Raw genomic sequence first — 27,113 nt, 5'->3', positions numbered from 1 at the left:
ATGGGGAAGCGGGACAATCGGGTGGTGAGTCCTCGCGGGGGAGGCCATGCGGGGCCGGGGAGCGGGACCCCTCGCCCTCGGCGGCGGGGCCGGAGGGGCCGCGGCCGCGCTGGGACCTGAGGCCGCGAGACCCAGCGCCCCGCCGCCACTGCGCGTGCGCCGCGCGGCCCGCCGGAGCCCGCGGTCCCCAGCCTGTGCCCCCCTAGCTGCGCCCGCGCTCCCGAGCAGCGAGGACTCGGGGGAATCTGCCTCCTCCGCCGCGATTCCAAAGCCCGGGCCCCGGGATCGCGCCGCTCCCGGTGGCCCTGCCCGGCTCCAGCCATCAGCTGGCTCGGCCTGAGACCCGACCGCGGCGTTTGACTTCGTGTCTCCAGCGCCCGGCACCGCCCGGCACCTGCAAAGGGATGAGTGGCGACAGAGTGGTTGGCTCCGGAGTCGCACACCGACTGCAGTTTTGGTCCCTAGGAAGTTAGATTGAGCCAGAACAAGTTGCCTTTCTTCTCTGAGCCCAGGCTTTCTTCCTTTAATAAAATCGTAGTCACCCACAGCCGAGCAGAATAGTTAGGACCACAAAAGACAAAGTGCCTAAGCGAACGCCTGGCATGAAAATTGCTACCGTAAATGAGAAAATAAGTACGTAATTCGTTGCAGAAGCAGTAAGAAGTGGTACCTGATAGAGGTGTTTGAGGATCTCATGGCATCCCAAAATGGAAGTCTTTTTTTTTTTAATTAAGTTTTGAAACGGTCTTACTAGGTTGCTGAGAGTCACACTGGGTTACCTACTGAGGCTGATTTTTTTTTTTTTTGAGGGGGGTCTAGGGATGGAATTCAGGGGCATTCGACCTCCAAGCTACATGCCCGTCGCCCTTTTTTTATTCTTTATTTTGAAACCGGATCTCACTAAGTTGCGGAAAGCCTCACTAAGTAGCTGAGCCTGTCCGCATACCGGATCCTCCTATCTGGGCTTCCCAAATGCTGGGATTACAAGCGTGTACCACCACGCCCGCCTTGTTTCAGTTTTATATGCTCTTTATAACCAAAAATGTCTCGGGACCACTGTGAACCTTGACTGCAAAGTTAAATATTCTTTTCTCCTGGCTATAAGTGAGGCCTTCTTGCTGTAGTCTTAATGCCACTGAGTCTTGAATGCTTAGAAATCTTCTAACCTTGGGTGCAGGTTCTTACTGGGAAGAAAGTTTTGTTTTACAGGTCTTTTGGGGGGGGGGGAGTAGTACTGGGTATTGATCTCAGGGATATTCGGTCTCTGAGCTACATGATCTACACCTCTAGCCCTATTTTATTTTTTGTTTTGAAGGAGAGCCTTGCTAAGTAGCTGAGGCTGACCATGAACTTGCCATCCTCCTTATCTCCACCTGCCCCCAGAGTATGCTGCCACGCCCTGTTTACACATCCTTTTTCTTGGGCATTTAAATTAGCTTTATGTTCTAGAGCATTTTAATAACAACTCTGTACTTTCGGTATGCTGTCGTGGTACATGGTGTTCTGGTAACATTTTACTTGTACTTCAAAATTATGAGAATGAAAACAAAATTAAGAGGTAAAAAACACAGATGGTCTAGTTCAGTCTCTTTATTCATAGAGGAGGGAATAAGACAGTTTAAATTGAAGTCAAAACTTTTATCATCTGACACATCACAACTCTTGTTTTTTGTTGTTTGTGTGGCACTGGAAATTGAACCCAGAGGCATCCTACCTCCAAGCTACACCCTCAGCCTGATTTTATTTCTTATTTGAAAACGGTCTCACTAGGTTGCTGAGAGCCTTGCTAAGTTGCCAAGACTAGCTTTGAACCTATGATCCCCCAGAAACTATCCTCTCAAGTACTGGGATTCAATCCTGCCCCACCACACCCAGCTCTTGGTAGTTTGTTTTTTTTTTTTTTTTAAGACTATAACATTTCTACGCTCAAAGCAAACTTGAGAGGAAGGTAATCTCCCCATTATAAATATCCCCCACCAAAGTGGCGCATGTGTTCTACTTGATGAACCTATAGTGACATATCAGTGTCACCCAAAGTCAGTAATTGACGATAGGGTTCACCTGGGGTATTGTACATTCTGTTGGTTTGGACAAGTTTATGAAGACACGCACCCACCATTATAGTATCATACAGGCTATTTTCACTGTCTTAAAAATCTCTGTGCTCTGCCTACTTGCCCCCGCCACTGCATAGGAACCACTGATCATTTTATTGACTCCATAAATTTGTCAGCTCTTCATTTTGAATAACAAAATGAATGTTTCTCTCTGAAAATATTGGCTTTATTTTTTTCCCCCCAGGTCTGGGAGTGGAACCCAGGGACATTCGACCTCCAAGCTACACCCCCAGGCCTGTTTTTTATTCTTTAATTTTAAAACAGGATCTCACCAAGTTACAGAGGGCCTCACTATGTAGCTGAGGCTGGCCGCGAACCGCAATCCTTTGGTCTCAGCCACCCGAATACTGGGATTACAAGCATGTGCCACTACACCCAGCTAAATATTGGCATTTTAAAAAATTGTCTCAAAACCAATTTAGGTTCCTTTGATGATACTATTATAGTTTTGTTTTGTTGTTGTTGTTTTGGGGGTCTCGGAATGGAACCCAGGGGCATTCTACCTTCAAGCTACACCCCCTGCCCTGTTTCTTATTCTTTATTTTGGAAACAGGTCTCACTGAGTTGCAGAGGGCCTCACTAAGTAGCTGAGGCTGTCTGCGAACCGTGATCCTCCGGTCTCAGCCTCCTGAATGCTGGGATTACAAGCGTGCGCCACCACACCCAGCTTCTATTATAGTTTTAGAATTGCTTTCCACCAATACATAAAATTTAAGGTTGAACAATTTCTTTTTTTTTTTTTTTTTTTTTGGCGGTGCTGGAGATTGAATCCAGGGGCTTTCTACCTCCGAGCCACACCCTATTTTTGATTCTTTATTCACCCTATTTTTTTATTCTTTATTTTGAAACAGAGACTCAGTTGCAAAGGGCCTCACTAAGTAGCTGAAGCTGGCCATGAACCTGTGATCCTCCTGTCTCATCCTTCCAAGTACTGGGATTACAAACCAGCAGGTTGAACAATTTTTTAAAAATAGACAGTGTTTTAGAGTGGTTTTAGGTTCACAGCAATATTGAGTAGAAAGTACAGAGAGTTCCCATATCCTCCCCCATGTACCTCACCTCCCATTATCCATATCTGGCACTAGAGTGCACCTATTACAGTGATGAGCCACTTCAATAAGTCTAATAAATCTTGTTCACCCAGAGTCCACAGTTTGCAATAAGTTCTTTCTTGGTGTACACTCGAACAGTTTTTTCTGGGGGGGCAATACTTGGCAGTGAACCCAGGAGCATTCTTCCAGGGAGCTACACCCCCCAGCTCTATTTTTTAATTTATTTTTTGAAACAGGGTCTCACTAAGTAGCTGAGGCAGGCTGCGAGCCTGCAGTCCTGTCTCAGCCTCCCAAATATTGGGGTTACCGGCATAAAACACCATGCCCAGCAAGACCCAGTTTCAAAATAATTTTTTTAAAATAGGGCTAGGGTTGAAGCTCGAAGGTAGAATGCCCCTGGGTTCAGTCCCATGCTAGGGATTGAACCCAGGGCATACTACCTCCTAGCTATACCCCCAGCCTGATTTTTTTTTTTTTATTTTTGAAACAGGGCCTCACTAAGTAGGAGGCAATTTAGCAAAACCCTGTCTCAAGAAGGGCTGGGGTTAGAGTGCCTCTGTGTTGAATCCCCAGTACCAAATAGGTTAAAACTGAATTTAAGATCAGATTTTGTATATGTTGCAAATTGAATTTAAATAAAACCGTATCTCTTTGTTAAACGCTTTCATTAAGAAAGAAAGCTTGGTGTGGTGGCACACACTTGTAATCCCAGTATTTGGGAGGCTGAGACAGGATGACCTAAGTAAGGTTCATGGCCAGCCTCAGCACCTTAGTGAGGCTCTCCACAACTTAGACCCTGTGTCAAAATAAAAGATAAGAAATAGGGCTGGAAGTATAGCTCAGAGGTAGAATGCCCTGGATTCCTTCCCTAGTACCACAAAAACAAAACAAAACAAAAAAAGAAACCTTTTGTTTGTTTTATTTTGTCTCTTTGATCTCTTGTTCTCTCTCTCTCTCTCTCCTCTCCCCTCTCCCCCCTCCCCCCTCTCCCCTCTTCTCTTCCTCTCTCCCCCTCCCCCTCTCCTCTCTCTCTCTCTCTCTCTCTCTCTCTCTCTCTCTCTCTCTCTCCCCCAGCCTCTATTTATTCTTTATTTTGAAACATGGTCTCAACTAGTTGCAAAGGGCCTCACTAAGTAGTAACTGAGGCTGTCAGCAAACTGTGATCCTCCTGTCTCAGCCTCCTAAATGCTGGGAGTACAAGCGTCTGCCACCACACCCAGCTTACATATGATTTTGAGGTTTCTAAAATGCGTGTTTTTAGCCAGGCATGGTGGCACATGCTTGTAATCTCAGCATTTGGAAGGCTGAGACGGGAGAATCTCGGTTCATCCACAGACTTATCTACTGAGTGAGGCCCTTTACAACTCAGACCCTATTTCAAAATAAAGAATAAAAAGTAGGGCTGGGGGTGTAGCTCAGAGGTAGAATGCCCTTGGGTTCCATCCCCAGACCTGCAACAACAACAACAAAAAATGTGTGTGTTTTTCTGTTGTAGTAAGTGTCATACAAAGAAATGCAGAGCATATTCTAATTTTTATAGGTTTTTATTGAACTAAAATATATATAACAACTTTTTTTTTTTTTTACGGTACGGTAATGGGGTTATATGGGGTTATGGACAGGGGACTTCTACCTCCAAGCTACACCCACCCTGCCTTTTATATTTTTATTTGGAAACAGTGTCTCTTAGCCAGCAAGGCTGGCTTCGAACCTGCGCGATCCTCCTGTCTCTGCCTCCCAAGCTCGGGGATTTAGAAGCGTGTGCCACCATGCCCAGCCCCCTGCCCTATTTTTTATTCTTTTTTTTTTTTTTTTTGGTGGTACTGGGGTTCCTGGAAACCCTTCTACCTCTGCACTATACTCCCAGACCTATTTTATACTTTCTATTTGGAAACAGGGTCTCTTACGCCAGCATGGCTGGCTTCGAACCTGCGCGATCCTCCTGTCTCCGCCTCCCAAGCACATGCATTACAAGCGTGCGCCACCACGCCCGGCTTATTCTTCATTTTGAAACGGTCTCACTGAGTTACAGAGGGCCTCACTAAGTAGTAATAACTCCCAAACTCCTTTTCTCTCCAGGCCTTGATAGCCACCTCTGTGCTACTTTTAGTCTTTATGAATTTGCTTTTTCTAGATACCTCATATAAGTGAAATTATATGTGTCTGTCTGTCTTATTTCACTTTGTATAATGTTTTCAAGGTCCATTCAGATGGTAGCTTGTATCAGGGCTGTGTTCCTTTTTAAGCTGAATAGTATGTATATACACCACATTACATTTACCCATTCATCTGTAGACATTTGCTTCTTTCTACCAATAGACCGTTGTGAATAATGCTGCTATAAAAACTTGTGTTAATAGGTGTCCGAGTCCTTGCTTTCAATTTTTCAGGTATATATAGTACCTAGAAGTGAAATTGGTAGATCATATAGTACTTCTGGTTTTTGTTTGGTTTGGTTTGGTTTGGGGTTTTTTTGGCGGTACAGAGGATTGAACCCAGGAACAGTCTACCTCCGAACTATACCCTCAGCCCTGTTGTTATTGTCATTATTGTTATTATTATTTATTTATTTATTTTGAAACAGGGACTCACTAAGTTGCAGAGGACCTCACTAGGTAGCTGAGGCTGGTCACAAATCTGCATTGCTCCTATCTCAGCCTTCTAAGAATTAGGAATACAAGCATGTGCCACCATGTCCAGCTATGTTTATGTTTTTGAAGAAATACCAAATTATTTTGACAGCTACACCATTGTGTTTTTAATTTATTTATTTTTATTTTATTTTTTGGTACTGGGGATTGAATCCAGGCCCATTCTACCTCTGAGCTACATCCCAGCCTAATTTTTTTATTTTGAAACAGGATCTCACTAGGTTACTGAGAGTCCCACTGCTTGCTGAGGCTGTCCTTAAACCTGCAATGTTCCAGTCTCGGCCTCTCATTTACTGCAGTTATAATTGTGCCCCATTGTGCCTGGCCAGCTGCACCATTTTATATTTCCACCAGCAAAGCATCAGGGTTCCAGTTTTTCCATATTATCTCCAATCCTTGTGATTTTCTGGGTTTTGTTTTTTTTTTTAACTGAGGGTGGAACCCAGAGGCTTACTTCCTCCCGGATGTACTCCTAGACCTATTTTATAGGGTTTTTAAATTTACATTTTCCTAAAGACAGTGGTGTTAAACTGTGTGTGTGTGTGTGTGTGTGTGTGTGTGTGTGTGTGTGTGTGTGTGTGTGTTTTGTTTTGTTTTTTGGTATTAGAGATTGGATGCACGGACATTCAACCTCTAAACTAGAGCCCCCAGCCATTTTTAATTTTTATTCTGAAACAGAGTCTCGTTAGTCTTTTGAAACAGCCTTGCTAAAATACTGAGGCTGATTTCAAACTGTGATTCTTCTGTGTCAGCCTCCCAAGTACTGGGATTACAGATTTACACCACCACACCTGACTCCATTCTGTGAATTATCTTTTCATTTTTTATAATCTTTGATGCATGTTTTTAATTTTTATGAAGTCCTATTTTGTTGTGTATTAAAAATTTTAATTGTCACCTGCAGTGCACACTTTTTTACATTAACAGTTTGTGATAAAATTGCTATCAGTGTGGCACAATATTTCCAGGGGTAATAGAATAAGCAATAAATTCAGGCTTAGATCTTTTTTAGCTTTGGAATTTACTTGTTTAATTTGTGTTATCCTCACTGATTTATTGGGCCTTAGTAGAAAGCACTAAAAGGCTATTGGTAAGTAAAAGGCAGTATTATTTCAGCAGATATCTGCCATAACAACACCAAAACACATTTTCTATGAAATAATATTGCCTACTTCACAACCTTTCAAGGCATAGTAAAGGATTACATTTATTTTTATAATTTAAAGTTAGTCAAGCCATGTGTCATGGCACATGTTTATAATCCCAGTTCTTAGGAGGCTCAGACAAGAGGATCGCAGATTTGCAGCAGCCTCGGCAACTTGTAAGGCCCTCCACAACATAGTGAGACCTTGTTATAAAATAGGGATAGGGGTATATAGCTCAGAGGTAGAATGCCCCTGGGTTCAATCCCCAGGACCAAACATATGCAAAAAAAGTTAGTCAAATTGTTTGTGCTTAGTTGGCTATAGTTTGCTTTTATAATAAGGCTTATCTCATGTAAGTGAGCTTTTATGATTTAATGGTTATTTTAAGGGAACTAATTTGTGTTCTCTCCTCAAGGCCTATATGAATCCGATAGCAATGGCCAGATCAAGGGGTCCGATCCAGTCTTCAGGGCCAACGATCCAGGATTATCTAAATCGACCAAGGCCTACCTGGTATTTGTAAAACAATTTACTTATTTATAAACTTTTCATAAACTTTTAGACTATTCTTTATGATTGCCAAGCAACTGCTTGAGATTTTCTAAAAGTAGTATTTGACATGCTCTTTCTTTTGAATGTATGCAACACATGCACAGCTATAAAACAGTATTTGAGAATCACCCAGTATAGCTAAAGCACCACCAGGTAGCTTTCTTATACCAGTGTCTTCTCCATCCCCTAAATGACTTTACTCAACCTTGTAGTTCAGCCCTGTTCCTAGTTTTATCTACTAGTTTTTCAGTAAGTTAGAAAAACTCATTGAGAATCTCTGATCTTTTGCAAATAAAGCATCATAAACCAGTGCACTGGTGCACACCTGTAATCCCAATACTTGGGAGACTGAGACAGGAGGATCACAGGTTGAAGGTCAGCCTTAGCAACTTAGCAAGACTTGTTTTAAAATAAAAATTACAGCCGGGCGTGGTGGCGCATGCTTGTAATCCCCGCGCTTGGGAGGCGGAGACAGGAGGATCGCGCAGGTTCGAAGCCAGCCGCGCGCGCTGGCTTAGGAGACCCTGTTTCCAAATATAAAATGTAAAAATAGGTCTGGGAGTGTAGCCCGGAGGTAGAAGGGCTTCCAGGAACCCCAGTACCACCAAAAAATAAAAATAAAAAAATAAAATAAAATAAAAAGTACTGAAGGTAGCTGGGCTGGTGGCTCATGCTTGTAATCCCAGACTTGGGAGGCTGAGACAGGAGGGTCACAGGTTCATAGCCAGGCTCAACTACTTAGTCAGACTCTCTTTAACTTAGTAAGACCCTGTTTCAAAATAAAGAATAAAAAACAGGGCTGGGGGTGTAGCTCGGGAGTAGAATGCCCCTGGGTTCCATCCCCAGTGCCGCAAAAAAAAAAAAAAAAAAAAAAAAAAAAAAAAAAAAAAAAAAAAAAACCAGTACTGAGGTATTAAAGCTCAGTAGTAGAATGGCTCTTTATCCCCTTAAAAAAAAAATAAAACCCTGAGGTTGTGTAATTCATAGGAGGACTTCCAGGAGTTTTAGCAGACAGTCATACTCCTGATAGGATTTCCTACCGTGAAAGGGTGTCAGGCACAGTCAGCAAAGGTAAGAGGCATGTGGAATAAAGTCCAGGAGAGATCAGGCATAGCCTTCCATTGCACTCCAAACAGAATCATGCAAGACACACTAATTCCTTTCATGAGGAATTGTGACAGCACATATAAGATGTTGCCAACCAGGGAAACTTATTAGAGACTTGCTGCCCAGAATTTTTATTGTGGGCTGATCAGGTTCTACCTGTCACATTTCAGAATTCCAGATTTTCAGCCAGGAGTGGTGACATATGCCTGTTATTCCAGTACTTGGGAGGCTGAAACAGAAGGCTGCAATTTGAGGAAAGCCTCAGCAACTTAGTGAGATCCTGTTTCAAAAGAAAGAGGACCGGCGGTGTGGCCTGGAGGCAGAACTCCTGGGTTCAATCCCCAGCACCAAAAATAAAAATTAAAAAATTAAATTCCAGATTTTCAGAAGGAAAGTAAATATTTAACCTAAGCTTTGTTGTTTGTACAAACAATTTAGGCAGACTATGCTACTCTGAGCTATACCCCCAGTCCTATTTTATTTTAGTTTGAAACAGGATCTCACTAAGTTGTTGAGGGTATTGCTAAGTTGTTAAGGCTGGCTTAAAATCTGCAATTCTCCTGTCTTAGCCTCCCAAGTATTTTATTTATTTATTTATTTATTTATTTATTTATTTATTTATTTATTTATTTTGTGGTAGTATGGGTTGAACTCAGGGGTGTTCTACTTCCAAGCCACACCCCCAGCCCTGTTTTTTATTCTTTGTTTTGAAACAGAGTCTCACTAAGTTGCGAGGACCTCACTAAGTAACTGAGGCTGGTCTCGAACCTGTGATCCTCCTGTCTCAGCCTCCCAAATTCTGGGATTACAAGTGTGTGCCCCGCGCCTCAATCTAAGCTACTTTTAGTCAGAGAATGAGAAGAATCTTCCAAAATCCAAATTCCCATGTACCCACCTCTGGCCAATTTTGCCATCAGGCTTTTCTAAGAATAAGCATACTCATACTGAAGTTAATATTCATACTGTATTAACTTTTCTCTGCAAACATGGCAGATACATTATAAAGCAGGAACTTTATTAATAAAATAGTTTAGTCAAAGCTCACCCTAACACTGAAACTATCAGCTTTATGACCTTAGGCAGATTTTTTACTTTGTCAAAGATTTAGGTTTTTTTCTGTAAAAGAGTATGTACTACCATTTCTCACAGGATTATTCTGATTAAACAAAGATGCATTTTAAAAGTGCCTCTTCTATGTAACTACCATATGTTTGGTGTGTTAACTCTTATAGAGCTGAGCATCATAGTACTACTTGTAATCCCAGTACTTGGGAGGCTGAGATAGGAGGGTGAATAAAATGCCCCTGGGTTCAATCCCCAGTACCGCAAAAGAAAAAAATTAACTCATAATCCATATTTAGAAGAGCAGTGATTAGTGGTATCTGATAGGCTTTATTATGATTATTTACATGTGTGTCAAAGAAATTTGAAAAATAACTATTAGTATGAAGGTTAAAATACTAAATACTAAAATCTTATCAAGTTTTTGTTGTCTTTTGTGTCTGTGGGCTGAGGATTGAACTAGGGCCCACACATGCTAGGCAAGCAGTCTACCACTGAGCTTCAGCCCCAATCCTTCTGTCTTGTTTATTAGCATTCATCTAATTTTAAGTGCTTGAAAATTTATTTGTACATTCTACTTTTTAAGGGAAGAAGTGAAAGAGCAACTCGAAAAGAAAAAGAAAGGCTCCAAGGCTCTAGCTGAATTTGAAGAAAAAATGAATGAGGTTTGTAAATAGTACTTTCAAAGGAATGGACATCTTTTTTCTTACAAATGTGAAATGATTTTAGAGTTTTTCATTTTTTAATAGGTGAAGGATTTGGGTATAGCTCTTTAGGTTAAGGGGGTTCTGTTTTAGGAATAGTGTTACTCTGAATACAGGTTTGTATTTAAATGTAAGAGAGTAACCATCTTGGAGTAGTTTGAATTGCATGACCAAGTTACCTGAATGTTCTTCCACCTATGCTCCCCATCATACCCTAGAATTTTCATAGTGATGTTTGCTTGTTTTGATGACAAACACCTGCAGCATTTCAGCCATAGTCTAGATTAATTCAGCTTTTATAGGATCTAAAGATAACCTAGCCACATTTAATGAAAAAGAAAGTATAACCAAGCATGGTGGCGCATGCCTATAGTCCCAGTACTCGGGAGGCTGAGACAAGAGAAGCGTAGGTTTAAGGCCAGCCTCAATAATTTGACAAAACCCTCAGGAACTTAGTGAGACCCTGTTTAAATTAAAAAAAAAAAAAAAAAAAAAAATAGGGTTAGGGTTGTCTGGGATTATGGCTCAAAGATAAAATCCTCCTAGGTTCAATTCCTGGTATAGAGAGAGGTGGGGAAAAAACCAGACTTAGATCTGAGTAATAATACCTGTTTCTCCTCTCGGTGGACAGTGGGAATTCCTTCTCAATAACCTCTTTGGAAAAAGCTAGTCATGGTTCCTTTGGTGATAGGGTCCAGGATTGCCACCTGAGTTATTGTGTGAGACAGATTTTGTTGTGTTGTCCAGGCTGGCCTTGACCTCCTGGGCTTCAGCAATCCTGCCTCAGCCTCCCTGGTAGCTGGGATCACAGGCACACACTCACCTTGGGTTATCTTTTGACTGTAAGTGGAAGCTGAGATAGGCGGGAGGTATTAGAGGATGGAGGGAAGGAAGAAACGGTGGTTTCTCTAGGTTAGGTCTACTAGGAGATTTGTAGCCTCTTAATGTTATTTATAACCTATGATATTTATAACCTTTTTACAGAATTGGAAAAAAGAACTAGAAAAACACAGGGAGAAATTATTAAGTGGAAATGAAAGCTCATCCAAAAAAAGACAGGTAATACCAGTTTTAGTTTATTGCTATTCTTAATCTCTCATGGTTTGATTTTTTTTTTTTTTTTAATGTGGCACCACGGATAGAACCCAGGGGCATTCTACCTCCGAGCTACAACCCCAGCCCTATTTTGTAGTCTTTATTTTGAAACATGGTCTCATTGAGTTGTAAAGGGCCTAAGTAGCTAAGGCTTTCTTCAAACCACGATCCTCCTGTCTCATCCTCCCAAATGCTGGGATTACAAGCATGTGCCACCACACCTGGCTCATAGTTTGATTTTATAGTAATGTTGTATACACCTATTACTGGATGCATTGGAAGCCAGGCATGATTGCACCTCATACTTGTAATCCCAATACTTGGAAGGCTGAGACAGGAGGATCACAGGTTTGAGGATAGTCTCAGCAAATATTGAGACTCTCAACGACCTATGAAACCCTGTTTCCAAATAAAAATAAAATAGGACTGGGGGTGTAGCTTGTAGGTAGAATGCCTCTGAATTCAGTCCCAAGTGACACACACACACACACTCTAGATGCAAAGCCAGGTGTGGTGGCGCACTGTTGTAATCCCAGCATTCGGGAGGCTGAGACCAGAGGATCGCGGTTTGCGGACAGCCTCAGCTACTTAGTGAGGCCCTCTGCACCTCAGTGAGACCCTGTTTCAAAATCTGGGTTCCATCCCCAAACCTGCAAAAAAAAAAAAAAGCATTTGAAAACTCACATCAACTTATTTAGACTTTATTTGTTTCCATTTAGAGAAAGAAAAAAGAAAAGAAGAAATCTGGTAGGGTGAGCAAAAGTTTTCTATTTTTTTAAATGTTATTTAAGAGCCTACAAAAAAAGTAAGAATAATATATTTAGCCTGTGTACTGAAGGTAACTTAGATTCACTCTGAGTCAAGTAGCCTGGAGGTCTTTTGGTTGGGATGGATGGTAGTGTTCTATCAATGACATGAATGGTAGATGCCATCCACCTTTTAATCTAGTAACTCCTCTTGTTATTTAAAGAGGACAGTTGACCACTGCCACATACATTGTTGCTTCTTGTGGGGTTTTTTGGGGGGGATGTGGGGTGACTTAACATTTTAATATTTAAATCTTATAAATATGGCATCTGTTTCTTGGACATTAGATTGATTTCGCTAAGTACTTGAGAGACTTAATAAAAGGAAAAACAATTCCCACATCTCACAAGCTTTAATTGTTTTGTGCTTGGTCAAGTATTCATCCTCTTCTTCATCAAGCTCTGATTCTTCCAGCAGTTCTTCAGATTCTGAAGATGAGGTAAGCTTGGAATAGTTCATGAAATAATATCTCTTTTTTTTTTATGTCAAGAGAAAAACCTATTGTGAAATATCTATTAAAAATGTTTACGCTCTAATTATCTATGTCCTAGAGCACTGAATAAATGAAATTGCACATTTAAATATTAGTGTATATTTAAAATTTGTTCACTTGGAAATATCAGAAAAAAAGATTTGAAAATCTAAAATGCTGCTTAAATGCTTGGGATTGCATGATTCAAATCACTTGACTTTTTTTATAAAAGAGGAAAGTGACATGTTACATTATGAACATGAATTAGTGAATAGTATATTTGTAAGCTGGTCTTTTCATTAAGTTTTATTCATTAATAAAATGTTATATTAGTGAAATGCATAAACTATTAAACTATATATTTAAAACAGAAAAATAAATGCCTCTACAAACATTTTTTGTAGGATAAGAAACAATCAAAAAGGAAGAAGAAAAAGAAGAACCGGTCATATAAATCTTCTGAAAGCTTCACGTCAGAATCTGAATCAGACAGTAAGGTAAAATTATTTTAATTATCTTTTTTTTTTTTTTTTTTTTACAGTACTGGAGATTGAACCCAGGGGCACTCTACTAGACTCTGAGCTACATCCCCCAGCTCAGCTCTATATTTTGTTCTTTGTTATGAAGTAGGGTCTCACTAAGTAGCTGAGGCTGGTCAAGAACCTGTGACACTCTCATCTCCGCCTCCCAAGTACTGGAATTACAAATGTGCTTCACCATGCCTGGCTGTTATTAACATTTTTAATAGCAAAAACATTTAGTTAAGTTTTTCTTTTTTTAGTTCTTACTGTCTTAAGTTGCTCTCAAGTCAGAAATGAAATACCATTTAATATTTGTACTTTGCTATTCTGTGCCACTTAACTGGTATATTTCACATCTTACATGTGGCATATAATAATTTTTTAAGTGCTTTCATTTAGATGTCTCCAGTTTCTCATCTCTGTGATATTATTTCTTTCATTTTCATAAAGAAGTTGCAGCTCAGAAGAAAAAATGTTTTGCTTAATTTCAAACAACTAGTGTTAAAATTAGAAATTGAATCAATATCTCATCCAATGTCTGTTCTACTATATTGTGCCTAAATTTGTTTTATATTAGCCAAAATTGTCAGACACAACTGACTCTCGGACTTTAATGATTTTTTTTTTTTTTTTTTTTTTTTACTGGAGATTGAACCCAGGCCATTTTATCTCTGAGACATGCCCTGGTCCCTTTTTATATTTTTTGTTTTGAAACAGTCTAAGTTGCTGAGGCTGGCTTCAAACCTGTGATCCTCCTGTCTCCGGGCAAGCTCCACTGTGCCCAGGCTTTAGTAATCATTTTTTTTTTTTTAAAGGAATGAGCTTTTCTATAAAAATATTGATTCCAGAGCCTACAATCGTACCTCAAGAGTAAAACTCAATGTTTAGCACATGTGAGTTTCTGTGTTCAATCCTTAGCACCAAAAGGAAAAAGAGAAAGTTGATTCCTAGGTTCTTATTCCAGAGTCTGATTTATTTAATAAGTCTAATTAAGCCAGGCAAGGTATTGCATGCCTGTAATCCCAGCATTTGGGAGACTGAGATAGCAGGTTCACAGCCAGCCTCAGCAATTTGTGATGCCCTCTTCAACTTAGTGAGACCCCATTTCAAAATAAAGAATAAAATAGGGCTGGGGGTTTAGCTTGGTGGTAGAATTTCCCTGGGTTCTATCCCCAGTACTGCAAATAATAATAATAACAATACTAACAATAAATAAGTCTAAGCCCAGAAGCAGTTATTTTTAACAGATGCCTTATGTGATTTTGATACAAGGGTGCCCACAGAGCATAATTTGATAAACACTATAGTAAGGTCTCAGGAAACTAAAGCAACTGCTTGGATTTTATAGAAGTTATATTGTAGCCAGGCGTGGTGGCGCACGCTTGTAATCCCCGCGCTTGGGAGGTGGAGACAGGAGGATTGCGCAGGTTCGAAGCCAGCCACGCTGGCTTAGGAGTCCCTGTTTCCAAAAATAAAATAGGTCTGGGAGTGTAGCCTGGAGGTAGAAGGGCTTCCAGGAACCCCAGTACCACCAAAAAAAAAAAAAAGAAGAAGAAGTTATATTGTGCCAATGAGATTTCTTCTGGCAAACTGCCTAATGTCTAGAAAGTGTTCAGTAAATGTTGATTTTCTCTGTCTTTTAAAATGGTAGTTAATAATACCGGGTGTGGTGGTGCACACTTGTAATCCCTGCGCTTGGGAGTCTGAGACAAGAGGATCATGCAGGTTCAAATCCAGCCTCAGCTATTTAGTGAGGCTCTCAGCAACTTAGTGAGACCCTGTTTCCAAATAAAATATAAAATAGGTCTGGGAGTACAACCCAGAGGTAGAAAGCCTCTGGGTTCTACCCCCAGTACCACACACACACACACAAAATGGTAGTTAATATTTATTTGAATGCATACTATGTTAAGTACTGCTCTAAGCACTTGACTGTTACCTCGTTTAATCCTCTCAACAGTTGCTGTGGAGTAGTTGTTATTTATTTTGTGGTACTGGGAGTGGAACCCAGGGGCATTCTACCTCCAAATACTAACTGCTAGCTATTTTTTTTTTCTTTTTTCTTTCTTTTCTTTTTTTGGGGGGTGGGTGGGTCTGGGGATGGAACCCAGGGGCATTCGACCTTCGAGCTACACCCCCTGCCCTATTTTTGTTCTTTATTTTGAAACAGGGTCTCACTGAGTTGCAGAGGGCCTCACTAAGTAGCTGAGGCTGTCCGTGAACCGCGATCCTCCAGTCTCAGACTCCCAAATGCTGGGATTACAAGCATGCGTCACCATGCCCGGCTAAGTAGTTATTTCTTAATCAGCCTTAGAAATAAGGAAACTGAGGCTTAGGGAGGTTAATAGCTACAAATAAGGGCTTAAAATTAAGCAGACATTTTTGCTTCCACTGGTGAATGTCTGAGTACAGTATAGGATGTGGCCATCACAGGCGAAGATAGGCAGTGGCATAAAGTTCTATTTTAAAATGATCCACATGAGCCAGGTGTGGTGGCACACACTTGTAATCCCAGCATTTGGAAGCTGAGACAGGAGAGTCATGGTTCGCAGACAGCCTCAGCTACTTAGGCCCTTCGCAACTCAGTGAGACCCAGACCCACACAAAAAAGAAAAGATCTACATGAAGCCGAGTGTGGTGTCATACCTGTAATCAGTAGTACTTGGGAGGCTGAGATAAGAGAATCCCAGGTTTGAAGCCAAACTCAGCAACTTAGTGAGATCCTGTTTCAAAACAAAAGATAAAAAGATCTGGGTGGGGGTGTGGTTCCGAGGTAAAATGCCCCCCCCCTTCAATCTCCAGCACCAGAAAAAAAAAAAATTTTTTTTTTTTTAATTAAAAAGGGATCTGGGGAGCTGAGCGAGGTGGGGCACACTTGTAATCCCAGTGCTTGGAAGGCTGAGACAGGAGGATGGCACAGGTTTAAAGCCAGCCTCAGCTACTTAGTGAGGTTTTCAGCAACTTAGTGAGACCCTGTTTCCAAATAAAGTATAAAATAGGTCTGGGAGTAGAGCCCAGAGGTAGAAAAGCCCCTGGGTTCCACCCCCAGTACCACAAAAAAATAAGGGAGCTGGGCATGGTGGTGCACACTTTTAATCCCAGCATTTAGGAGGCTGAGACAGGAGGATCCTCAGCTACTTAGTGAGGCCATTTTCAACTCAGTGAGACCCTGTTTCAAAATAAAAAATCAGGCTGAGGGTATAGCTCAGAGGTAGAATGCCTCTGGGTTCCATCACCAGTACCTCCCCACAAAAACTGGACTAGAGATGTATGCAAGTGGGAGGTAGAATGCCCCTGGGTTCATTTTCCAGTAACAAAATGTAAAAACCCAGTGGGTATGTCAGACAAATTTAAGGGTATGTAGATTTGATAAACAGCCAAATAAATAAAAAGGTCTATTTCTCTTATAATCAAATGTATAATAACATACATTTCTCTTTTAGTTTTAGAATGACATTGATATTGGAATAAATTTTTCAGTCATAGAGCAGATCTTTTGGGGGGATTTATCTTTGGTCTGTAATGCTGTATTCTTTATGTTTAAAATGATGTATATCTTTATATATGTGTATTTGTATGTGGCTATACATATATATATATATATGCTTGTTTATTTAGGATAGTTTAAAAAAGAAGAAGAAGTCAAAGGATACAACTGAAAAAGAAAAGGTAACTATATTTTTTTTTCTCCCAAAGAGATGGCTTCTCACTATGTTGTCCAGGCTGGCCTCCAAACTTGTAGGCTCAAGTAGTCCTCCTGCATCAACCTCCTGAGTAGTTGGGATAATTCCTGATACTCAAGCCAGGTACAGTGGCACACACCTTGAATTCCAGACAGGAGGCTTGCAGGTTCAAGCCCAGCCTGGGCAACAACATAGTGAGACCACTTTCAAATTTTTAAAAAAGGGCTGAGGCCAGGCATGGTGGCACACGCTTGTAATCCCAGCATTTGGGAGGCTGGGACCAGAGGATGGAGGTTTGTAGACAGCCTCAGCTACTTAGTAAGGCCCTCCACAACTTAGTGAAGTCTGTTTTAAAATAAAGAATTAAAATAGGGCAGGCGGTATATAGCTCAGAGGTTGAATTACCCCTGGGTTCCATCCCCAGACCCAAAAGAAAAAGAAAAAAAAAAAACCAGTTTTGGCATATAGCCAGTGATAGAATGTGCCTGGGTTCAATCCCCAGTTAAAAAAAAAAAAATCTCTCTCTCTCTCTCTCTCCCTCTCCCTCCCTCCCTCCCTCCCTCCCTCTCCCTCTCCCTCTCCCTCTCCCTCCCTCTCTCCCTCCCCCTCCCCCTCTCCCTCTCCCTCTCCCTCTCCCTCTCCCTCTCCCTCTCTCTCTCTCTCCCTCTCCCTCTCCCTCTCCCTCCCTCCCCTTCTCCCTTCCTCATTAGAGGCAGCGAATCCTGAAATTAGTATGCATCCTTCCCATCCATGTTTATACACTTTTATTATATGTCTTCATAAATAACATTAAGTAATAACAAAGTATTGTGCAGTTTTTTTCAAAATAGGATTGTTTCCGTTTGTCCTTGCTGACACTTTCAAGTTCATTTCTCTGCTTATAGTACTTCATAACTTAATTTACCAGTTGTTTCTCCTTTCTTTTGTGCATGGTGCGTCGACATCTATATTGTTTTCATTTTTCAGTAATACAAAGAGTACTAAAATGAATATTTCTTATTCATTTTTCTTTTTCTACTAAATATTTTTAATTTTCTAAGGGGTACTTGAAAATATAATTTCTCAGTTCTCAAGTTTGCATACATTTAACTTTTCTACATTTTGATCACCAAAGTCTTGTTATTGATTTGTATTCCTAGCTAGACATGGTAGTATTCCTAGCTAGACACCTGTAATCCTAGTAAGGGGAGACTGAGACAAGTGATACAGGTTGGAGGCCAGCATCAGCAACTTAGCCAGACCCTATTTCACAATAAAAAATAAAGCCGGGCGTGGTAGTGCACGATTGTAATCTCAATATTTGGGAGGTTGAGGCAGGAGGATCTTGGTTCTCGGACAGCCTCAACTACTTAGTGAGACCCTTTTTCAAAATAAAGAATAAAAAATAGGGCTAGGGATATAGTTAGGAGGTAAAATGCCCCTAGGTTCAATCCTTAGTACCCCCCCCCAAAAAAAAAAACCCATAATGTTTCATCTCTGGTTGTGGTATTTGAGTGCATTTTCTTACAGTGAGCACTTATTGCGCCCACAATAAAAAGCTATTTGCAGAAACAAAACCAAAACTTCACCTGTAATCTAATGCATAGAGGGATCCTCACATCACCGTTAATATCTCTGAGTGTTTTTTCCTCAATAATTGGACTCGGACTACATAAAAACCTTTAAATCTTTTTCTGTGTAAGCTTAGGTATTAAAGCATATTTTCCACTGTGTGGTTTTATTTTTTATGAACTATTTCTTTTTTTTTTTTTTTTTTTTGGTGGTACTGGGGTTCCTGGAAGCCCTTCTACCTCCGGGATATACTCTCAGACCTATTTTTTTACATTTTTATTTGGAAACAGGGTCTCCTAAGCCAGCACGTGCGGCTGGCTTCGAACCTGTGCGATCCTCCTGTCTCTGCCTCCCAAGCACGGGGATTACAAGCGTGCACCACGCCCGGCCTATAAACTGTTTCAGATTACAGAAAAGCATACAAATAATAAAATGATGACCACCTTTTTTTTTTTTTTTTTTTGGTGGTATTGGGATTCCTGGAAGCCCTTCTACCTCCAGGCTACACTCCCAGACCTATTTTTATACTTTTTATTTTGGAAACAGGGTGTGTCTTAAGCCAGCACAACTGGCTTTGAACCTGCGCCATTCTCCTGTCTCCGCCTCCCAAGCACGGGGATTACAAGTGTGCGCCACCACGCCTGGCTATAATCAGCATATTTATTCATTGCATAGGTCCCATAAGTCTGAACATTTTTTCACACAAGCTTCAGGTGTTTTCATAATTTTTCTTTCTTAAAATACATGATTAAGAAACTGGAGGATTACAGGTTCACGGCCAGCTTCAGCTACCTAGTGAGGCCTTCTGCAACTTAGTGAGACCCTGTTTCAAAATAAAAAATAAGGTTCAAGGTGTAGCTCCTGGGTAAAATGCCCCTGGGTCCAATCCCCAGCATTCTTCCTCTGAGCTACAGGCCAGCCCTATTTTACGTTTTTTATTTTGAAACAAGGTCTCACTGAGTTGCAAAGGGCCTGAATTGCTGAGGCTGGTTGCAAATCATGATCCTCTTATCTTAGCCTCCCAAATGCTGAGATTACAAGCATGCGCCACCACGCCTGGCTAAAACACTTTTAAAATATAAGCTTAATACTTAAATACACGCTTAGATTATCACAAATAAGTGTCTCTTGATTTTATTTTCTGCAGCACTGTTTGTCTGATCCAACCCTGCATGGAAACAAAATAGAATACTAAGAACCCAAATCCTATGCCCTTGTTTTGTTCTCTAAGGACTTTAAAATTCTGTCATGTAAGCAATTCATGGTGGTACAGGTTTGTAATCCCAGTACTTGGGAGACAGAGATAGGAGGATTGTGGTTTGCAGACAGCCTCAGCTACTTCACCCCTCCAAAACTCAACGAGACCCTATTTCAAGATAAAGAATAAAAAATAGGGCTGGGGACGTAGCTCAGAGGTAGAATCCCCTGGGTTCAATCCTCAGTACTGAAAAAAAAAAAAAAATCTGTCCTGTATAATTAAGGAAATAAGGAGGATGTTAAATCTAAATGGATATGTAGTTCAATTTATTTAATAAAAGCATTTCTTTCTTTATTGTTTGGTGGTACTGGGGGTGGAACCCAGAGGCTTTCTACCTTCGGGCTATACTCCCAGACCCATTTTATATTTTTATTTGGAAACAGGGTCTCACTAGGTTACTGAGAGCCTCACTAAGTAGCTGAGGCTGGCTTCGAACCTGTGTGATCCTCCTGTCTCAGCCTCCCAACTGCGGAGATTAAAAGCGTGCACCACCACGCCCGGCTTAATAAAAGCATTTCTAAAGCCAGGCACAGTGGCACACGCTTGTAATCCCAGCATTTGGGAGGCTGAGACCTGAGGATTGTGGTTCACAGACAGACTCAGTTACTTAGTGAGGCCCTCTGCAACTCAGTGAGACCCTGTTTAAACATAAAAAATAAAAATTGGGCAGGTGGTATAGCTCGGAGGTCAAATGCCCCTGGGTTCCATCCCCAGACCTGCAAAACAAAAAAAAAGCATTTCAATATTGGAAATAAAGACCTAAATCCTGGTAAATGTCACCAATTTTTAGACATTTGTAAATTTAAAAATGGGTCGTTTTTGATAATTTGAAGAATTATTAAATAGAACTGAGAAACAAAACTTCTGTGTCATAGTATATCTTTTTGAGTCTATATGTATTTATTTGTTTTTTATAGGACATTAAAGGGCTGAGCAAAAAAAGAAAAATGTATCCGGAAGATAAACCTTTATCATCTGAGTCCTTGTCAGAATCAGATTATATTGAGGAGGTAAGTAAAAAAAAAATTAAAGTTGGCTGGGCATGGTGGTGCACACTTGTAATTCCCACGCTTGGGAGGCGGAGACAGGAGGATCCTGCAGGCTCAAAGCCAGCCGTGCTGGCTTAAGAGACCCTGTTTCCAAATAAAAATATATAAAAAATAGGTCTGGGAGTGTAGCCCAGAGGTAGAAGGGCTTTCAGGAACCCCAGTACCACCAAAAAAAAAAAAAATGTTCTCTCAGAATAAGTTTTGAGTTTTTTCTAGATGATAGTTATATGGCTATTTTTTTGGTTATAAGCCATATTTTCACATGCCTTTCCCAAGATAGTAAAATCTACCAGAGTTTCATTAAAGTCATTAATATTTAAAACTATAAAAAAATTGAGCCTCGCATGGTGGTGCACACTTGTAATCCCAGCATTTGGGAGGCTGAGACAGGAGGACTGCGGTTCACTGCCAGCCTCAGCTACTTAGTAAGGCCCTTTGCAACTCAGTGAGACCCTGTTTCAAAATAAAAAATAAAAATAGGGCTGTGGGTGTAGCTCAGAGGTAGAGTGCCCCTGGGTTGAGGGTTCGACCTTTTGTTATAAAGGACAGTAGTAGATTCTCACAGGTGCTGGTTTTCTTGATTGTGTGCCGGCCTCCTCCTATATCCACTTTGTCTAGATCTGTCTTTGTTGACCCTGTTCCTCATTTTCCATTTCTTGAGTCCTGTCTTTTTGTCTGTGCCTTGTCTCCTTTCTGATTTCATTGTCTTTGGTCTATAATAGTGGCCCTCAATTCTGAAAGACCTATGCCCCCCCACACACACACACACACTTTTGGTACTGGGGATGGAACCCAGGAACATTACACCTCCGAGTTATACCCCGGCCCTATTTTTTATTCTTTATTCTGAAACAAGGTCTCACTAAGCAGCTGAGGCTGTCCACAAACTGATCCTCCTGTCTCAGCCTCCCAAATGCTGGGATTATAAGTGTGCACCACCACGCCTGGCTTATTGCCCCCATTTTATAGCAATATTTTGTATTGCTCCTTGACATGAAGTGCATAGCCAGTATAACCTATCTACAGTTTTGTTTGCGGTACTAGGGGTGGAACCTAGGGTCATTCTACCTCCGAGCTACACCCCAGCCCTATTTTTTTTTTTTTTTTTTTTTTTGGTGGTACTGGGGTTCCTGGAAACCCTTCTACCTCCGGGCTTCACTCCCAGACATACATATACATATATATATATATATAATTTTTTTTTTTTTTTTGAAACAGGGTCTCTTAAGCCAGCAAGGCTGAATTTGAACTTGGCGCAATCCTCCTGTCTCTGCCTCCCAAGCGTTGGGATTACAAGTGTGCTCCACCACACCCAGCTTTTTTTTTTTTTTTTTTTTTAATTCTTTATTTTGAAACAGGGTCTCGCTGAGTTGCAAAGGGCCTCACTAAGTAGCTGAGGCTGTCCACTAACCACAGTCCTGTCTCAGCCTCCTGAATTCTGGAATTACAAGCCTGCACCACCACGCCTGGCTCTACAGTTTGTTTGTTTTTTATTACATTACTTTCCCATAATGGAAATATAAAGAATGAAAACAATAATGTATAATTCTAAGAAACTATATTTCTAGAAGTAAATGTTTGAGCATAATATCAGAAGTCATAAAATCTTAAAATGCAAGCTGTAGCAGTCCTGAATAAAATAAGTCTTCCCTGAATTTATATGACATTTGCAGTGTGTGTGTGTGTGTGTGTGTGTGTGTGTGTGTGTGTGTGTGTGTGTTACTAGGGATGGAACCCAGGGGTCTTCTACCTCCAGGCTACACTCCCAGACCTATTTTTTAAATATTTTATTTTGAAACAGGGTCTTACTGAGTTGTTGAGAGCCACTGAGACTGGCTTCAAACCTGTGATCCTCCTCCTGTCTCAGCCTCCCAAATACTGGGATTACAAGCATATGCCACCACGCCTGGCTGACATTTGCATTTTCTAATATTTCCATTCCTGGGACATGCATCTTAAAATTCTGAACAAAATATTTCATGTTCATATGCATACTTTATCATAAACAGCTTTATTACATGAGTTATTTAGTTGGCTATTCAAAAGTCACATAGTGTATACAGAACTGTCCTGGACAGTGCATGACAGTATCTGTTGTCCTACCTAGCTAAATATGAATGCCATATAGCCACTGTCAGCCTGTCATTGTAGTAACAAGAATAACAAAAAAATATAAAAATTTCCTAAGTGTTCTCTAGAAAAAGCTGCCACCCTACTGTTAGCAAATGGTCTCTCATGCTTGTGGGTAACACTGTACCACACACTTGAACATTTAGGCAAGATTTGTATTCTAATATTGTTACATTAATTACTTTTGTCTACTGCATGATAATAAGTAAAGCTCAGTATAAAATATCTTACATTTGGACCTAACATTGAATACACACAGACAACTTTTAAGTCCAGCATATTCTTTAAAAGATCAAAAAAATATAAAAATGGGGTGTAAATTGTTAACTTGGAAAGATTTTAATCAGTTGGTTTATACTAAGTACACTATATAATTTAACTACCTTTTATTGACACCAGTAGAATAAGAGAAATAACTTTTATATTCTAGGCACTGCCCCTAAAAATAAATAGTATTTCCTTTTTGCAGATAATGAAACTGAGGTAGGATTCCAGTCCTGGTCTGTGTATTTGCAAGCTCGCTTGTTTGTTTGTTTGTTTGTTTGTTTGTTTCATACAGTACCACTCTGTTTTAGGTGTTGATGAAGGATATAATAGAAGCCCTCTAGATATTTACAATCTCAATTTTCTTTTATGTATTTTTCACTGAAACTTCACTGAGGTATAACAGGGATTTTATTTTTTTTTTAATGTAACTTGTCAGAATGTTTTTTACATGTAACTTTGGAAGATGCAAGATATGTTAGGAAATAAAATGCATTGAGTACAAATTACATGTTTGTCCTGTTTTCCACAAAATTCTAACTTTTTAGGTACGAGCAAAAAAGAAGAAAAGCAGTGAAGAACGAGAAAAAGCAACAGCAAGTATCTCTTATTTTTTTACTTGACAGCAGCAGAGCCATTTTGGCTTAAAAATAAGTTGTACTAAACTTGACTGGATTTACTGGGACCGAATATAATATTGAAAGGGTGTGGTGTCCAGCAGCTTTACTTAGTGGACAGAAGAAAGTCATATTGGCTTTATAAAAAGGAAGGCTATCCTGGTTGCAAACATCTCCTCTTTCCATCCTGGTATTTACTTCTCTGGCAGCTGAACCTGGAATAACAGAAAAGGCCTCACTAAGAACTAGCTGCTGTAAAAAATAAACAAGAAAATGACAACATAAATGACTCATCTGTGCCAGTGATCCTTTTGATGGGTTTTAAAATCAACTTTACCACTATACAAATTGAGTAATAGCAAAGGAGAAAGAAGAGCCAGACACGGTGCTGCACACCTGTGATCCCAGTCTTGGGAGGCTGAGACAGGAGGACCACAGGTTAACAGCTAACCTCAGCAGTTTAGCAAGGCTTTCCATAACTTACTGAGACCCCGTTTCAAAATTTAAAAAAATCAGAGCCTGCCATGGTGGCACATGCTTGTAATCCCAGTACTGGGAGGCTGAGACAGGAAGATCGGGGTTTGCAGCCACCCTCAGCTACTTAGGGCCTTTGCAACTCAGTGAGACCCTGTTGAAAAATAAAGAATAAAAAATAGGGCTGGGTCTGTAGCTCAGAGGTAGAATGCTTCTTGGTTTAATCCCTAGTACCACCAAAAAAAGAAAGAAAAATAAGGCCAAATGGGAAGCAGGCCAACAAAGCGAAAATAGAAGACAATTTTAAAAAGTAATGCAAATCATATCAGCAAAGTAATTAAAGCATCCTTAGTATTAAATGTGGGCCTTTCAGCCTTCCAAGTAATGAGATAACAGGCATGCACCACTTCACCCGGCTACTTTACCTTTGTAAAATGCTGTGGCAGAAGCCGGGCGTGGTGGTGCACACTTGTAATCCCTGTGGTTGGGAGGCGGAGACAGGAGAATCAGGCATCAAAGCCAGCCTCGCTGACTTAAGAGACCCTGTTTCCAAATAAAAAATAGGTGTCTGGGAGTGTAACCCCGAGGTAAAAGGGTCTCCAAGAACCCCAGTACCACCAAAAAACAAAACAAAAAATAAAATGCTTTGGCAGGGGAGTAGAGTGAGATGAGAAATTATTTTTGTACTTCAGTGGTGGTGATAAAAATGAACTGACACTAAGGATTTGAGATATGTTTTAACTTGGGTGCTAGGGCTTGTCTTATATCTCGATATGTAGGGTGGAGTTAAGCAAAATAGCAGTTTCTTTGATTTAAACAAAATGATAAATTAGTAATGTAAGTTACTAACATGACCAAGAGAGGATTTAGAGACTAAAATTAAGCGTGCTGTTACGGTAATATTAGATAACCAGGAAGATCTGTTAGTGAGGCACTGTTAGTTCAAAACCTAAGTCTAAAGATTTGGGCATCATTAAGACTTCCGTGGATTTAAGGCATTTGGCTGGGAGAGCCTTGGCAAAGAAGAGATGGAAGCCCTGGGAAGGTCAAGGAGAAAAGCCCAGAGAGGGAATGAAGAGATCTTTGTAATAGAGGAAAACACCAAGTAGAGTGATATGTCACAGAAGAGAAAAGAAAAATATTTTAAGAAGAGAGTGGTAATTTAGTTTTAAAAGGCCATATTGGGAGCCTGGCATTATGACTCAGCCTGTAATGCCAGTACTTGGGAGGCTGAGACAGAAGGATTGCAGGTTCCAGGCCAGCCTCAGCAACTTAGGGAATCCCATTTCAAAATGAAATAGGGCTGAGAGTGTAGCTTGGAGATAGAATACTTGAATTCAATCCCCAGTACAGTGAATGAAGGAATGAGTAAATAAAATTTCAAGAGCCCTCATATTAGTTGGGCATGGTGGTGCATACTTGTAATTCCAGTATTTGGGAGGCTGAGACAGGAGGATCACAGGTTTTTGGCCAGCCTCAGCTACTTAGTTGAAGCCCTCTGCAACCTAAATCCTGTTTCAAAATAAAGAACAAAAAATAGGGCTGGTATAGCTTGGAGGTAGAATGCCCCTGGGTTCAATCCTCAGTTCTGTAATATAAAAATAAAAGCTACCCATATCAGGGTAGGAGTATAGGGGAAAAGAACTTGCCTGGCATGCACGAGCCACTGAGTTTGCTCCACAGTACCAAAATCAAATAGATACCCAAATTGTAAGATTTTGGACTCTGTAAAATTTTCTATGTACTTTAGTATATACTAGAAGACGACTTATCTTAGTTATCTTAGTACCACAAAGTGGTAGTGGCCTTTGAGAGAGAAGTTATGGATATGAAGCTCTGCTTCTCCTACCCTTAACATGTCTTTTCTATCATGCTTTTATATATTGTGTGTGTGGGGGGGGGGTGCTGGGGATTGAACCCAAGGACATTCCACCTCCTTTGAGCTATGCCCCCAGCCCAATTTTTTATTTTGAAACAGGGTCCCACTAAGTTGCTGAGGGCCTCCCTAAGTAGCTGAGGCAGGCCTTGAACTACAATCCTTCTGTCTCAGCCTCCCAACTACTGGTGTGGAAGTAAAGACAGAACTTCTAGAAACAAAATACTTGGGAAGGTGGCACCAAATGAATGACTACTGCTAGTTTCATATTCAGGAAAAGAAAGTGAAAAGCAAGATAGGAGCCAGGTATGGTGCCTTTACTTCCACAGCAAAAGCAGTTCAGGAAAGTTGAAGATAGCAAAATTTCAGCTCTCTTTTATCCACTGGGAATTTGACTGCTATTCCTAAGGTTCATTTGGCAGTTTACTAGCTTTTTGAAAATCAAGAACTCTTGAGTCCTGATGCAGTACTAGTTGCTGGGATTTTTCAAGAAATGTTCTGAGTAATTTTCTTAGTTGAGTGAATTGTTTGTATTAGCTGAGAAGTATCATGGTAAAAGGCCAGGTGTGGTGGCGCACACTTGTAATCCTAGTACTTGGGAGGCTGAGAAAGGAGGATTGCACAGGTTCCAAGCCAGCCTCAGCTACTTAGATTCTCAGCAACTTATGAGAGACCCTATTTCTAAATAAAAATATAAGATAGGTCTGGGAGTGTACCCCAGAGGTAGAAGGCCCCTGGGTTCCATCCTCAGTACCACAAAGCAAAAAAAAAAAAAAGAAGTATCATGATAGAAATGTGTTTTTATGTAGTAATGTCTAATATGGATTTTTTTTTAATAGGAAAAAACAAAAAAGAAAAAAAAGCATAAGAAACACAGTAAGAAGAAGAAAAAGAAGGCTACTAGTTCAAGTTCTGACTCACCGTAA

The 27,113-nt window shown here is 40.5% G+C and overlaps 1 protein-coding gene across 3 annotated transcripts; it reads left to right on the top strand.

Annotated features, from left to right (window-relative positions):
* Nucleotides 1-27,113, top strand: FAM133B (family with sequence similarity 133 member B; the record flags this gene model as incomplete). Of its 3 annotated transcripts, none has more annotated exons than XM_080701383.1 (11): nt 1-24; nt 7,381-7,478; nt 10,273-10,351; nt 11,375-11,449; nt 12,205-12,237; nt 12,669-12,731; nt 13,169-13,261; nt 16,904-16,954; nt 20,695-20,787; nt 23,769-23,816; nt 27,027-27,113. In XM_080701383.1, 11 exons carry the CDS (start codon nt 1-3, stop codon nt 27,111-27,113), a joined length of 744 nt encoding a protein of 247 aa, XP_080557509.1. The 3 variants fall into 3 exon arrangements, with proteins under 3 accessions (XP_080557509.1, XP_080557511.1, XP_080557510.1); XM_080701385.1 differs by having other exon boundaries at nt 12,672-12,731; nt 23,769-23,820; nt 27,027-27,055; XM_080701384.1 differs by lacking the exon at nt 23,769-23,816 and having other exon boundaries at nt 20,695-20,835.

This window comes from Muscardinus avellanarius (genome assembly GCF_963383645.1).
Source record: "Muscardinus avellanarius genome assembly, chromosome: 9".
NCBI classification, from domain to species: Eukaryota; Metazoa; Chordata; class Mammalia; order Rodentia; family Gliridae; genus Muscardinus; species Muscardinus avellanarius.
This window is presented reverse-complemented; position numbering and strand designations above follow the sequence as displayed.